This window comes from Micropterus dolomieu, linkage group LG04 (genome assembly GCF_021292245.1).
Source record: "Micropterus dolomieu isolate WLL.071019.BEF.003 ecotype Adirondacks linkage group LG04, ASM2129224v1, whole genome shotgun sequence".
Classification (NCBI taxonomy): domain Eukaryota; kingdom Metazoa; phylum Chordata; class Actinopteri; order Centrarchiformes; family Centrarchidae; genus Micropterus; species Micropterus dolomieu.
Window position 1 is genome coordinate 18,502,098 of NC_060153.1, and position 15,258 is coordinate 18,517,355.

At 41.3% G+C, this 15,258-nt stretch overlaps 2 protein-coding genes across 3 annotated transcripts in view; one reads left to right on the forward strand and one right to left on the reverse strand.

The window, feature by feature from the left end:
• The window catches only part of LOC123970399 (sphingosine kinase 1-like), a 55,187-nt gene extending 48,299 nt beyond the window's left edge, over positions 1–6,888 (forward strand). The window contains exon 5 of the mRNA XM_046048431.1: positions 3,836–6,888. Within this exon, the coding sequence (XP_045904387.1) occupies positions 3,836–4,724 (889 nt within the window). The 3' untranslated portion in view covers positions 4,725–6,888. The remainder of the gene's footprint in view (positions 1–3,835) is intronic.
• Positions 6,889–11,867: 4,979 nt separating this feature from the next.
• Positions 11,868–15,258, reverse strand: part of ube2o (ubiquitin-conjugating enzyme E2O) — a 36,949-nt gene continuing 33,558 nt past the window's right edge. The window contains exons 23-24 of one of the 2 annotated variants that reach the window (XR_006824885.1): positions 15,041–15,150; positions 11,868–14,885 (exon numbers count right to left, since the gene is read on the reverse strand). Coding sequence is in view for 1 of the 2 variants with exons in the window: in XM_046048021.1 (XP_045903977.1) it covers positions 15,123–15,150 (28 nt within the window). In the remaining variant the exon portion in view is untranslated. Of the gene's footprint in view, positions 15,151–15,258 lie in introns of both variants that reach the window. The other variant, XM_046048021.1, reaches the window with a different exon arrangement.

Below are 15,258 nucleotides of genomic sequence, written 5' to 3' on the forward strand. Positions count from 1 at the left end.
CATTTGTTCAACCAGAACTAAGAACATAAAGGAGAAGCGGAATGAGAGAAAAAATTGCGCTGCCTCTAAAACTTGCTTTGTGTTGAGTATGAAGACACAATCAGACTCTACAGCCACGCGAGCAGCTCTGTGGCGCTGCACTTAGGCACAGCGGTGCTTTTAGCTAAATAACAACGTCAGCACTGCACAGTGCTCAAAATGACAATGTTGACAAGCTGATGTTTAGCATGTTCACCAGCTTAGTTTAGCGTGTTAGCATGCTAACACTTGCTAATTAGCACTAAACACAAAGTACAGCTGTTTAGTTTTGCAGGTCAACATGAACTAAAGACAAACTGATATGGTGAACTGATGGTGCTAAAGGAAAAGTAAGGGATCAAAAAAGTCATTGGGATTCATCAGTTGTGTACATGAATGTTTGTAAAGTCCATTCCCAAATGGTCCAGACTATGATTAATCTGCCAATTATTTCTCAATTAATTGATTATTCATTTGGTCTATAAATGTAAACATTTTTTTGTAAGAAATGCCCTTTAAAATGGTCGACCGATCGAACAGTCAATCAATCAATAGACAACGTTGCCATCTATAGAGCTATGCCAGAAAAAAACCCAACAAAAGTGGGGAGATAAAAGGTGTACCGTGTTTTATAATGTCCCTACGTTTTAACTTTATTTCAGCTGTAAGCCCCCTGACAGCTCCACGGTCTGTGCCAAGTCATGGAAGTGAGTTGTTATTTCACTGCACATTCTCTCCTCCCATAGTGTAGCTGGTTGGTATAGTTTCATGAAGACAATGCTTCTTGGACTGCTGTTTGTGTTACTCTGCCCTTTTTACTCTGAAGTCACGTGGGAAATTTAAAAACCTCATGAAGTGCTTTGAGGCTCTTTACTCTTTAAGCTGCTCCTCCTGTTTCTAGGTCACGTGAAGCTTTTGCCCTTTTACTTTCTGTAATCTGTCATTTTGTGTCTCAGTGTGTTTTGTTGTTGCTTTTTTGCTTTTTTGCTTTTTGTCTAGCACCCTTTAAAAGCCTTTGTGCTGCAGTGGGATTTCTGACTAAAATAAATAAAGTCACATTAAAATGAGACTAAACAAAACATCTTATGCTGATGGTTCTGTCTTCACCAAAGAGCCACATTCATTCATCACTTCTACTGCATCTGCCAATCAGCATCGAACAATGGTCTTCCAGCCAGAGAGGCAGCAACAATGAGAGGAAGGGACCAGACTCTGTATTGTTTACTCTCCTCTCACACTCCCGGGGCATCCAGAAAATCTCTCTCTCTTTGGTTGCTGCAGGCTGTCCTGCAGTGGCCCTGGCTCAGAGTGTATTCGGTATTATTCCCAGCTGAATGTAGGGTTCACTGAGGCTACGTGGATCAAATGAGTGACGGCTAGAATGTATCTGGTATTATGCAATGCAGTGAACAGGTTCGCTGAGTGAGGGTTTAATGTGTTTCTGTACACAAACATAATGAGCACAAGCAGAAACGTCATCTGCGAGGCTTACGGTTTCTGAAGTGACAGGTGTGACACTTTGATGTGAGTGGGAGTCTCCCTCCCCTGGCGGGTTACAGATACTGCATAAACAGCTTAGAAAACTCAGTTGCAAGTTTATTAGGTACATCTGCAGTAGCTAAAACTAATGCAGTCTAATACAACAGGCCTGCAATAAATCCTGAGGGTTATAATGATTTTGTTTTAGCGAGCTGTATGATCATTTTGCAGAATGTAGTTTGTGCTGCTGTTGAACTGTATTGTGTTATACTGAGAGGTGTCTCTATTATTGATAATTATTTACTTATATACTTATAAGTATTGAAAGCCAATTTTACTATCAAGTACTATAAGGAAGTATCAAAAGTACTCATTAAGCAGAAGGGTGCCCTGTGACTGACTGATACATTGTTTTATGTGCCATTTTTCTGTTGTAGCTGGTTGAAGTGGAGCAAACTACTTTATTTACTGTAAGGTAGTTTAGTCCAGTAGTTCCCAACCTAAGGGTCAGGCTCCCTCCAAAGGGTCACAACATAAATGTGAGGGGTTGTGGGAGAAGTAAAGTGGTAGTAAAGAGGACAAAACAAAAGACAAAAGTTAGGCAACATAAATTTGTATTTATGTATAATCTGAGAAGTTAAGACAAAATAACTCTTTGGTTTTAGGGTTAGAGATGTTGGTCAGTGTGTCGGTCCACCACTTTGATCCAGACTGAAAGATCTCAGCAACTACTGATCTCCCGACTTTTCCTCACTCCCCACCATGACGTTGACATTCGTGGTTCAGAGTGACATATCTCAAACAAACATCAAACAATACCATAAACAATACACCTGCTAAACATCAGGACGTTAGCATCGTCCTTGTGAGCATGTTAGCACCACAGTGTACAACCTCACGGAGCTGCTGGCATGGTTGTAGACTCTTAGGGCCGTATTTAAATGATTTATCACGCATGGTCTAAAGTGCATTTAGGGCGTGTCCAACTTCACTTTCACACACAGTAAACGGCATGTAATCTGGGAGCGAGAAAATGACAACAGCGTCGCTTGGAAAATACTTGTCCCGTGCTTTGTGCTGGGTGTAAGGCCCCTTGTCTCGTTTATGTAAATCTTGATCTGAAAAGTATCTACAGCTGTCAAATAGTGGATTAAAAACTGCAATATTTCTTTCTGAAATATAGCAGAAGCATAAAATAGCATAAAATGAAAATGCTCGTTTAAAGCACATGTACATCAACATCGTACCTGAGTAAATGTACTTAGTTACTTTCCACCATGATTCTAAGGTGCAGCGGGTGAGTTGGACTATCTTTTTATTAGTTGACCTTTTTACCAGACAATGATGAGAAAAGAAACAGAGCCGTGGAAATATAGATGAAACTATTTAGATTGAGGCCGGTGAATAAATTCAGGATGATGAATATGGAGATATCTGCAGTGCCACTGCCAGTGAACTCCACTGAGACGTCCAGTCGTCACTGTAATTGTCTGTGGGTGGTAACAGCAGGCGCGTGTGTGTGTGTGTGTGTGTGTGTGTGTGTGTGTGTGTGTGTGTGTGTGTGTGTGTGTGTGTGTGTGTGTGTGTGTGTGTGTGTGTGTGTGTGTGTGTGTGTGTGGTTGTGAGGGGTGTTATCATGACCTTCCACCCCGGTCTCCATTCTCCCAGATGGGGTTGTCTTTGTTGTCTGACTGGCCTGTCATGTCTGAGGGCACATACGCTGATTCTGTCCCCCCTCCAAGATTTGTCCCTGAGCCTCCTGATTTAGTGAACCTCCCCCCATCCCCACCCCCTCCCTTCAGAGCTCCATGTGCCTCCACCCTCCGCATCTACCTCCTCTCTGATTTTTACCATCTCACAATAAGCTCACTGTTACCCCAGTATTGTATAACGCTCCTCTTACAGCTCACCCTCCTAAAACACACACCAGCCTCGACCCACTTCCAAAAATATTAAGTGCACCTTCCCTCTGTTTTATTTTGGTGTCTGAGTCTTATTTTTGAAGCTAGATTTTGTCTCCTTCTAGAGGACGGGTGTAACTTTGAAATAATTAAATCGAAATTCATTATCTTCCTAAGACAGACCTGAGTAGTTAACACATAAAGACACACACAGTTAACATGAACAGTAGTGCCTGAAAGTCATGAAATAGGGAACCATGACAATTTAAAACTTTGAAAAAAAAAATAGTGTTCTTGATAAAACACGTTTTGAATTACTGAAATTAAGGTTGATTCGAACGTCTTTCACATGTAATTCATATGAGCCCCTGTAGGCAGCAAAATATGTTTACAGAATGTGACTGTCCTCCTTCGCTCCTCTGGTTTCCCTCCTCTAGAGCCTCGCCGGTGTGCAGTGAGGAGCTCCTGGTCAGCTGTGGTTTCCTGCTCTGCAAAGGGCTCGTGTCCCGTATGGACCTGGTCTCCATCCATCTCTCCTCCAGCCCTCGTCTCTTCTCCTTCCTCTCGCTGGCCTGGGGCTTTGTAGCGGACGTAGACATAGAGAGCGAGAAGTATCGCCACGTCGGCGCTGCTCGGTTCACCATTGGCACACTGGTGAGGCTGGCTTGTCTCCGTGTCTACAGGGGCAAGCTGGCCTACCTGCCCGCCACAGAGGGCCACAACAACGACGGGGGTTTGAGAAATAACATGACACCGCACTGCAATAATCAGGCCTCCTCCCTGGGTCCAGCCCCCCTGCTGGGTCGACCGTCCAGAGACTCTCCCTGCCAGAACACCTTCCACAACTCCTGCCACTCCAACAACTCCCTCAAAGGGAGGACGACGGAGAGCGCGCCTTCTCGGAGCGCCACCAAATCCCTCACCGGCCCGCCTGACTCACTGCTGCTGCCTCTGGACCAGCCGCTGCCCGACAACTGGGTGGTGGTGCAGGAGGAAGACTTTGTCCTGGTGCTGGCCATGTACCAGTCCCACCTGGCGGAGGACCTGCTGGCGGCACCAGACGCCACATTGGACGATGGCCTCATCCATCTTCTCTACGTTAGGGCGGGAATATCACGCGCTGCGCTGCTGAGGCTGTTCCTAGCTATGGAGAAGGGCGCACATCTGGCTACTAACTGTCAACATCTGGTGTACACTAAGGTGCGGGCACTCAGGCTGGAGCCTTATTCGCCTAAAGGGATAATCACCGTCGACGGAGAAGTGGTGGAATATGGGCCGTTGCAAGCGGAGACACACAGAGGCCTGGCGAGATTAATCACTGGATGAACTGAGCAAACATCTCTGCTGTTAAGACCCAATAAAAACATTTTCACAATTTAAACCAGAAATGTTCCGAAGCACAGAGACACAGTAGCAAAGCAATGGATGTAAGACTGATTCACGGGTTAGCTGCAAAGTTAGACTCTCAACTATACATAGAGACCACACGATTTAGACGAAAGTAATGTGATGTTGGTCAGTTTATATACAAACACGTGCTATGTGTGGAGGGCCAAAGTGTTATCAATAATATCAATATCAAAGAAAATAAGACATTATGAATGAAGAATCATATTAATAAATGCCAGTACAATATATAACTGTTAACTTATAAAAATAACCTAAATCAATTTTTCATCTTAACTTATTATGAAATGTTATTTAATCCAACATATTTTCACAATAAGAGCGTTTACGGCTGGTATTTTTTATTTCAAACTGTCCTTTTTCCAACACACATTATTTTCAGAGTCTTTATCAGTTAATCAAGACAGACGGCACAGTCAGCTATATGATTGGCCAATAACACTGGGGTCTGTGTGTCTTCACTGAGAGACAAATACTTTCTTACAAATCACCCTCCAAGTCCTGATATAAGATATTTGTTTATTCTTAAATTGTGCACACAAAATTAAAAATAAAATCTGAGATAAAAATTGGGGGAAAATAACTGCTGGAATAAAGTAAAACTGACCTGCAATGAACTCTGAAACAGGATAGAAAAGTCACAATAATGAACGAAGGTTTAGAAATGTATTGAATTATTTCTCAATATACCATTTAATTTATTTATCTATTTATTTATTAGTAGCGAACACTTTGGGTCTCCATAGCCGTGACTGAGCTTCATGTAGATAATTTACAGACCAGATACACATGATGACGCGTTGAGCCTCTATGTAAAGTGAATCCGTCTACATCTTTAGCCGCCAGTATCTCTTATCTTCTCTGTGCTGAAGTCGACACATCAACCTGAATTACAGCATTGTATGCAACAGCAGAGGGTTGGATTTATGCCTCTGCAGTACGTTGGAGACTGTGTGTGTGTTTGTGTGAGTGATGCAGCAGGGATGTTGTTCTCGTTTTAACAGAGGTCATCGGGCTTTGCGACTGTTGAACATAGAGAGCCTCAAACACTCCAAAAGGCCAAAAGTCTAACTTGAATCCTTGATGGGTCAGCGGGTGGCATCTGGGACGATGGTGCTCGTCTACTACAACATATAAGACTGCTGAGTGATGTGAGGGTAGGTGTGCCTCCGGCTTGTGCTCCTGTAGAAGTCAAACAAATCCCAAGGAAGCACATTGCAGGAAAAACATCTTTTAATATTTCATCTGACATTTATTTTCTCATATTAAGTCTATCTGTGATGGTCCCACAGCTTTCTTTGCACGCCCGGTTTTGAGATCAGAGGCTGTAAATATTTGGTGTGCTGTGTTGTTTCACTCTGAGCACCAGAGTCCCAGATTCAGAAAGGTTCGATTGCCTTAAAGACTTGCCAGCTCCATTCTGGTTTCCCAAGCCAACCACGCTACCTTAATTTCACCTGAGAACAGATTCATGTCCGTCAAACCAGTTCTTATGTCTTCTATTTTTTAATAAGATTTTATTCTGAAATACAGAGACAGTTCTTAGAGAAGTAAGGCAAGGCAAGTTTATTTGTATAGCACATTTCAACAAGGTAATTAATTAACAAAACCACGGAAAGATAAAAAAAAGACATTAAAATACAATTTTTAATTGAGTTTGAAATTTAGATAGAAAGTTAAATAGAAAAATGATAAAACAGGACAGTAAAATTTTCAGTGTAGTGTAAGTTTTGAATCTACAGCCTTAAATGTGATTAGATTAAAGGCACTGGTAAAAGTAGTCATATTTAAGTCTCAAGGGTGCTGCAAAGACAGCAGCAGTGGAACAAATGTAAACAGAGTGACATCTGTTATTATTCTGTTAAAAGAAAAACGCTTTTAAAGGTTTCCTGTAGAGTTTAGAGCTCTAGTTGCATTATGGAGCCGTTTATTTAAAAAAAAATTTTATTTTGTGCACGAGGACACACTATTCCACTGAACATGGGGTGGTAAAACACCATAAGCTGCAGTGCGCCAGAAAAGGCAGTGAGGAATTTTGCTGCAAGCTGGTAAACATGGATGTAAAGAACGCTGGATTCAAAAAAGCTTTGGCTTTCCAAATGTTTAATGAGAGAAGAAATTTTTTAGAACTCAAGGATTCACATGATGCATTTTGGTGAGAATCTCTGAATGTAAACATACAGCATCTCACAAAAGTGAGTACAGCCCTCACATTTTTGTAATATTTGATCATATCTTTTCATGCGACAACACTGAAGTAGTGACACTGTGCTTCAGTGTAAAGTAGTGAGTTTACAGCTTGAATAACTAAATTTTCTGTCCACTCACACAGCCATTAATGTCTAAACCGCTGGTAACAAAAGTGAGAACATCACTAAGTGAAAAATGTCCTAATCATGCTCTGCTTCAGTTTGTCACTGTACATGTTGGCATTCATGGTTCCCTCAATAAACAACTGTAGCTCCCCAGTGCCAGCAGCTCTCATGCAGCCCCAGACCATGACACTTCCACCACCATGCATGACTGTAGGCAAGAAACACTTGTCTTTGTACTCCTCACCTGGTTGCCTCCACACACGCTTGACACCATCTGAACCAAATAAGGTTATCTTGGTCTCATCAGTCCACAGGACATAGTGACCTCAGAGAGTTCTTTGCCATGAGGTGCCATGTTGAACTTCCAGTGACCAGTATGAGAGCAATAACACCAAATTTAACACACTTGCTCCCCATTCACACCTGAGACCTTGTAACACTAACGAGTCACATGACGGCGTGGAGGGAAAATGGCTAATTGGGCCCAATTTGGACATTTTCACTTTTGTTGCCAGCGGTTTAGCGGTTCATTTCCTCAGTGTTGTCACATGAAAAGAAAATATATACAATGACATCACTATGTTACATTGTAGCAAGTTCATTTCCTCAGTGTTGTCACATGAAAAGATATAATAAAATATTTACAACTATTTGAGGGGTGTACTCACTTTTGTGAGATACTGTAACTTTGTGGGGGCCCTACACTTCAGTTGGGTCAGTTCACCCAAATTACAAAAACATTATTCTCACAAATCTCTGACATTTACATTGATTTGTTTTGTCACCAATTTTTTTTTTTATTTGCAAGAGATCTTAAATGATAACTAACAAAAAAACAGTTCAGAAAATACATTTTATTAATATTTAAATTAAAGTATTTTTAATTATCTATTAACTATTTCTTCTGTAGAAAGTAGTTCCAGTGAAAACTGTTCACAGAGAGACCATTGGAGGTAAAGGAGAAAATAATGTGTTTTTTTATAATTTGTGTGAACTCTTTAATCCACTGATCCATTGCACAGTGTATTATCACAAGGACCATGTAATTGTTTGGTGCAGATTTGTCCCACTCATGTGAATAACTGACTAAATCACAAGTGAGTTTACAGGCAGTGAGTTAAGAAAGCACCAACTGAAATAGATGCTGACAAGGCTGGAAAGTTGTGCTCCTAAACCCCCACCGCAAAAACCCGCACCGAACTCAGCTAAAAACACCGTGCTGAACGTCACAGACTGCTGATAGTGGTGTAAACGTGTCCAGTGGCTTCCACAGCTCTGGTCCTTGACGGCTGATTGATGTGTTTAAGTGCCTCCACGGCTTCATGCTCCATCCCAACATACCACTCGTCTTTGTCCTGTGCTTTCATCCATCCATCCATCCACTTTGCAGTACGCAACGGTCCCAGACCTGTGTGTCTCCGGCCACAGCTGCTCTTCAGACACACACACACACACACACACACACACACACACACACACACACACACACACACACACACACACACACACACACAGGCTGTCCCTATGGGGAGATTTATTAATGATCATCACCTAGGTGTCCTTAACACTGAGATTTAAGTCACACACAGGAAATGATAACGGAGGCTTCTGGCCTTCTCTGAGCGGGAAAGTAAGATTTTTAAATATGTTGTTGTCTGAGTCAAAGTGAAATGTAGTCATGCCTTTATACAAGGGTTTTGGGGGATTGAAGCTGGTTAAAACATCACATTGGTGCATATAGTGAGTACAGGGAGAGGGGAGGGAGGAGGAGGAGGGAGATATCGACTTGTTAAATGCTGCATGAGGTAGGCAGCGTTGTGTTCCTGACAGGGCGCCCTTATTCTTCCTCCACACCACAAGTAATCATTTGGGAACATTAGCAGAGAGAGAGAAAGAGAGAGAGAGAAGGATGCCTTTCAGTTTATTTCACCTCGAGGTGAAAACACACACAGTGACTGTAAAATTAGGAAATTGCAGCAAGCAGGGGGGCTGACAGCGGTATCCAGTCAACATAATGAAACCATGAAGCCACAAGATTTTAATGTTTTGTGTTTTAATCACCGTGTTTGACACTAAAGAGTTGACTTGTGAAAGGCCAACATTTATTTCTCCTCAAGATATTCTTTTATGCGTGTTTTTGCACAATGCATGTTTGTTGGCAATTCTGTTTTGAAGCCTTTGAGGGATGTTGAGGTCTGTTTGCTGTCATTTAATTTCTCATGTAGTTGGTTGAAATAATGTTTACTCATAAAGGAATTTAGCTGACGAGCTACAAGCACATAAGATGGAGACATTACTTGAAGACATGCTTGTTCCACTTTTCCTTTGCTGTCGTTTTTGGGGACAGATTTGGTCAGTAGCACCATGAGGCCAGGCACTGGAGGAGTTAATGACTGTTAAAAGTGGACACACTGTCCATCCAACATGGTGTTTCCCCAAATTCCCCTTTGGCTCGTTGTACTTGTGACCCCCTCAGTTCAACCAAAGAGGAATTTTTACCTGTTGAGACTGTTTAATTTGAGAGGTTTTATGGGCCTTAAGATGTAAGAGTATCCATTCTAAATATGTTCCAAGCAAGGCTTCCAAGATCACTTTCATGCATTTTTATTTCCCCCTATGCAAAGTCTGATTTGTTGTGCGTGATGCGGTGGTCCTTTTACATGTTTGATGTGCCTTGATAGTGCTGCCTCCTGGTGGTTTAAACACAGTGGTGCATTCACTGATTTATCATTTGCTAAACTGGCTGAATTTTAAAATCAACTCATTTGTTTTCTCAACAAAACAAACAAAACAAAACAATAAACCCTGCTGTGATCGTAGTAATGAACATACTGGACAAACTGAACATTCAGTCAGAAGAAAGTATCTGTCTATATGTCACAAAAAATACTTCTTCCCAGAGTCTAGTGGCTCAGTGCTGTTTTGTGAACCTGCATCCCAACATTTAAACTGCTAATGCTGACGCCGTGGTGCGGACACTTCATCTGTTACTACTGGGCAGATCATTTCTAGGAGAAGAAATTGGTCGGTGTGATGCAAAATCCAAACAAGTTCAATCAGACCAATCGAGTTTGAGACAAAGGAGCTGATGTACATTCTTCTGTCAGCAGCCCCGAAAATAGATGAAAGACTGTTGCTTTGTTGTTTGTCTTTACCTGCTGCTTCTGAACCGTTGTCTTGTGTGTTTTAAATGTTTATGGTGAAGGGGAAGTAATTGTTTTTATTTTTTCTGGCACACCGATGATTGATTCTTTGTTCACAGAGATCTATTTTTCCATTAGACAAATGTCTGTAATTTTTCTATTATAAAATCAAACATTCTGCTGGAGTGTTTTTGATTGAAATGTTTTAATAAATGATGACAAACGACCTGTGATTTGGTTTATGAAACCTTGGTTCCCCACTGAATTCTCAGAAGTCTAGTATTTTGGCTCACAGGAGGGGGTTCTCCTCCGTCATGCGAGATCTAGGAGTGTATGAAGAAATAGTATCATATTTAACACAATAGGAGTCACAAACCTGTTATATTTAGACCACATGCAGGTTAACAGATTCAGTGGGCTAAAAGTCAATAAACCTTTTGAAGCTTTAACCAGAATACAGTTTTTTTTCTTCATTAAATCCATTATCCTGTTTTATCCTGCAGCTGGCCTAAAGAGCAGAGATGATAGTCATACAATAACCTTTCTGCATAAACACAGTAAAATATTTTTATATATATAAAGCAGTCATGTATGGATCATGACTATGGGTCCATGTACATCTTCTGTGAGCATTTTGCAGGTTTACTTGAACTCTAAGGTGCAGCTGTTCAGTTTAAAACTGCACCAGAGTACTTTCTTGACGCTCTCATATCTGTCACAACAGATCTACACAGACACTCTTCTGAACAGAAATTATATAAAATACTACAGCATGCTATTACAGGAAACACACTGTTTTCCTAATTTGAATGTAGGTTTACTGTGCCATATCCAACAATAAATACAAAAAATACGTAACATAAATTTCAGGGCAGACTTTTTATTGAGTTCTCTGCCATCCATAAGGATACTATCAGACATAGTTAGTTTAAATTACAGAAATCCAAATGAATGGCCACACTTTATGTTTTAAGGCGGGCGTTGTTCTGTATTTTTCATCCACATCCCATGAAAAGACCAAAACCAAAAATGGGTTAGTTTGTTCCTCAAGCCCATTGGTTGGAAGATGTAAATCTTCAGCAGCAGCTCACAAATATACAGACTCAGTGTTTCCTAGCACAGCTGGGTACTGTAGTTTTGGGCAAATGTTATACATTTGGTGCTCTAGTGAATATTTACACCAGCACGATGTGTATTATTTATTTTCATTGTAAATTGTTGTTTTCATGTCTTAACTGTGCTGCTGTATGTCTTGGATGCTCTTGCAAAAGAGATTTTTAATCTCAAAGACTTTTCCTGGTAAATGAAGGTTATAATTATAACGTGGATTGAGTCAAAATAAACTAGTGTCCATGGTAATGAAGGAACATTGAGGCTCATTGATGTGATTTTAATAGTTTTTGGACAACAATGGAGCTCCGTGGCACAGGGCTAGCAGGTTTTAGCTGACAGGAAGTACTTATCAAATTATTGTTGGTTTTCATGCGATTTGTTAATATTAATAAGAATACAGAGCTCACCACCAGGCTTATCCTGTAACATCACACTGATGAAAAGCTGCAGTTGATACAACAGCTTCAAATAAATAAAATCCACAATGTTACTATGGTACTGCTTGCAAAGTTTAATACATCACTATACAGTCGTCTTAACGAAACAAAAGTAAACCAATAAAAATTTAAATCTTAAGTACAACACACACTCAGCATTTTGTACATATATGCCCCAAGCATCCACGTGACATTAGAACTCAGGTTTGTGTGTTAAATATATACTGTATGTATTTATATATTTCAATATAGTCATGACATCTGTACAGAGGGAATCAGGCTACAAATCATAACTTTATTAGTTTATTATTATTTTTTTTTTTTTTTAAATATATCAACAACAGGCCACTGTGGAAATGTAGACATCGTACAGTCAAGTCTTGTGTGTAGCCCATTCAAAAAGGCTTAAAGCAACATGTTACATGCTTTGGCTGTAAAACAAACATCTCGCAGTAATAATAATAATAATAATAATAATAATAATAATAATAATGGTTTGAATCTGAATAATATGCACACAGAAAATTGCACATCAAGTGCTTGATACCCTGCCAGATTTTTTGCTTTGTCATCTAGCGAGATAGCTTCACATTTTCTGTTTCAGCGACTGTCGACAAATGAGGAAGATGGAGCAACAATATCACCTCTCAACTCTTCGGCGAAGCTATGTTTTAAGTGTGTGTGACCTTTTCCACAACTCTGTACCCATGGCTCAACGCTTTTTATGTCTTCAGACTTGAGCTCTGACCAAGAATTGTGAAGGTGACATTTCACAAACAGCAGCAACATGTATGTGGAGGCCAGAAACAAAAACAGAAAACGGAGACAGGAAAGCAAACAAAGCTAAATGCTACAGCAGCCAGTGAAGAAGACAACACATCCTCCCCTTTCGCATTAAAGGCAGCGGAATATTGAAGGTGAAGTAAAATCCAGTAATAAGACAAAATGTCACGGACGCCTGATTGCCACATCTGGTACAGGAATGCCAGTTTTAAGAGTCACAGGAGGGGAAAAAAAATGGAAGACGAAGCAAAACAATGTACCCTCATTCCCCTCTATTTTTAAGTCTTTATAAAAACGCAGCAACTCTTGGCTCACGATTTCTATCATGAGCCAAGAATCAGATCTCCAAGGGGAATGATTTCTTTGTTGATAAAAACACAACTCAATGGTCTCCTCCTCCCAGTCGTCTACATTGCTGTCCAGCTCCTCAGCGTCCACTCCTCCTGTGAGCTTGTGGCGTCTGCTCTTCAGTTCCCTGTAGCAATCGTAGTCCTTCATGGACCTGCGCTTGTCCACCGGCTCCTCAGAGGCCTCGGATCGGCTCAGACGATCCTCAAAAGATCTTTGAGTATTTCTTAAGATCCTTCTTGATCATGGCACAGTGTGCTCTCTCATTCAGAAACACTCTTCAGCATCAAAGTTCTTTGTTCAGGTAAAATACCAGACAGCCATATCATTTAGTTTTATAGTTATTAGTTTTATAATTATTATTATTACAATGAGAATTACAATATCGTGAAAGAAATAAAGAGCATTATGTTAAGAGGTGGGAGACAGTTATTTAAAAAGGACGTAAACAAAAGACTGCTCTGATTTCCCCAGGAAGCACGATTGGACCCAAAGGTGATTTTCACTTTCATTCACAGTTAATTACAGCACAGTTTCTGTTTGTTGGTAACTTGGTAAATAAAACCAGATTCAATATATGCCATGTGGAGAAAGATGATCACGGACAACAGTCATATCAGCGTGTTGTAATCTGCATCAGTGGGGTCGGCAGTCGCCTTCGTGGGGTAAGACGCTCGAGTGGGGGAAAAAATAATGATAGAAAATAATAACAATCAAGCAAATTAATTCTAATATTAACAAACCTTCAGCATCACAAATACTGTAGTTTGTATTCTGATGTTTAATTAAACTCTGCACATGCAATTTGGAGAGGCAAAATCAGAATACAGCGAGATGGCTGCAGTGTGAGAGACTCAAGCAGGAAACTGATCAGAGATCTGCACTTTTAAAAAGAGGAAAACACTGGAACATGGTTTTAGTGGTTTTTAAGTGTGTGTCTAGGTCTGTGTAAGGTTAATGTCTAAAGCATGACACAAGCAGCTCTGTACACCATGGTCTGAGATCATTAAGAACAGTTCAAGTAAGGCAACATGTTGACATGAGATGACGGAATGGATGCTGTGTGCGTTTTTTTCTGCTTTTATTCATTATTTAAATTGTGTCATTTGCAGTGATGTGGTTTCACCTCCGCCGCGGAAAAAGTGAAGCAGTGCGGCTAAAGCTTTACTCTGAAAACTATAATTCGGCCTCTGGCGAGCAAAACAACCTCAAATACATCAAAACACCAAATCGCAAGTTTCATTTCTGTGATCGGAAAATTAAATTCTACAGAAAGTGAATGGAACTTTTGTACGTAGAGGCGACAGCTTGAGCTTCGACTGTCGGTCCTGTGCCTGGCTGCCTTCTCTACACACCTAACAGCTACAGCAGTCTGACCACCAGAGGTTCGTATGTAAACTTTGTCACTCGACGTTTGCTGCGTGGTTCGGTGCGAGCGACTGGCGAAGGAAAACACCAGCAAATGTAATGGAAGAAGTAGCGAAGCTGATGTGGTTGGCAGTTTTACTGACATTCAGTATGTTCTACTTGTGTGTGTGTGTGTGTGTGTGTGTGTGTGTGTGTGTGTGTGTGTGTGTGTGTGTGTGTGTGTGTGTGTGTGTGTGTGTGTGTGTGTGTGTGTGAATTTGGCAGAAAGCATACAACCAGTGAATTCTATTTAAAAAGAATCCTCCTGGTATTCCTACAGCGTCACCTCTCCCAGACCAGATTGTCCATTCGTTTGTTGTAGTGCAGGATGGTACAGCGATAATATCAGTAGTGCTACAGATAGCCGCAGATGATCCAGCAGCCAGGAGAGCTTGGGCCTTGCGGTTTTTCCAGCCGTCTTTGACCTCGTCTGAAATTCAGCGCTGGTCACGAGTCTGCTTTACAGGCTGATTGAGACGGTGGAATGGCTACCCAGCAAATCCCCCCCACCCATACGGTCGATGCTGCTGGAGGCTAGGTGGATGAGGAGGGTGGGAGAGGGTTAATTGCACTGATTTAGCATCTCATACAGTCCTTTTCACATCCACACCCCCCCTCCACTGAAGTCAAAGTCCTGCTGAGGCCAAAAGAAGCTTTGACTGCCTCCAGTAAAAGCTCCGTGTGTTTACCTGCGTCCGTGAACAGATGAGGGTTCCCGTGTGACGCAGTAGCTCCCAAAGGTTTGCGGTGGTATGTGAAGTCCACCCCTCTTTATTCATCGCACTCATCGGCAGAGACACTGAGGGAGAACAAACACATTATGAAGTGGCATCCAAACCAGAACCCGCTCACTCTCCTGATGAGAAGGTGCTGTTCTCCTGCAGTCGTGGTTTGATCGAGAGGGGGG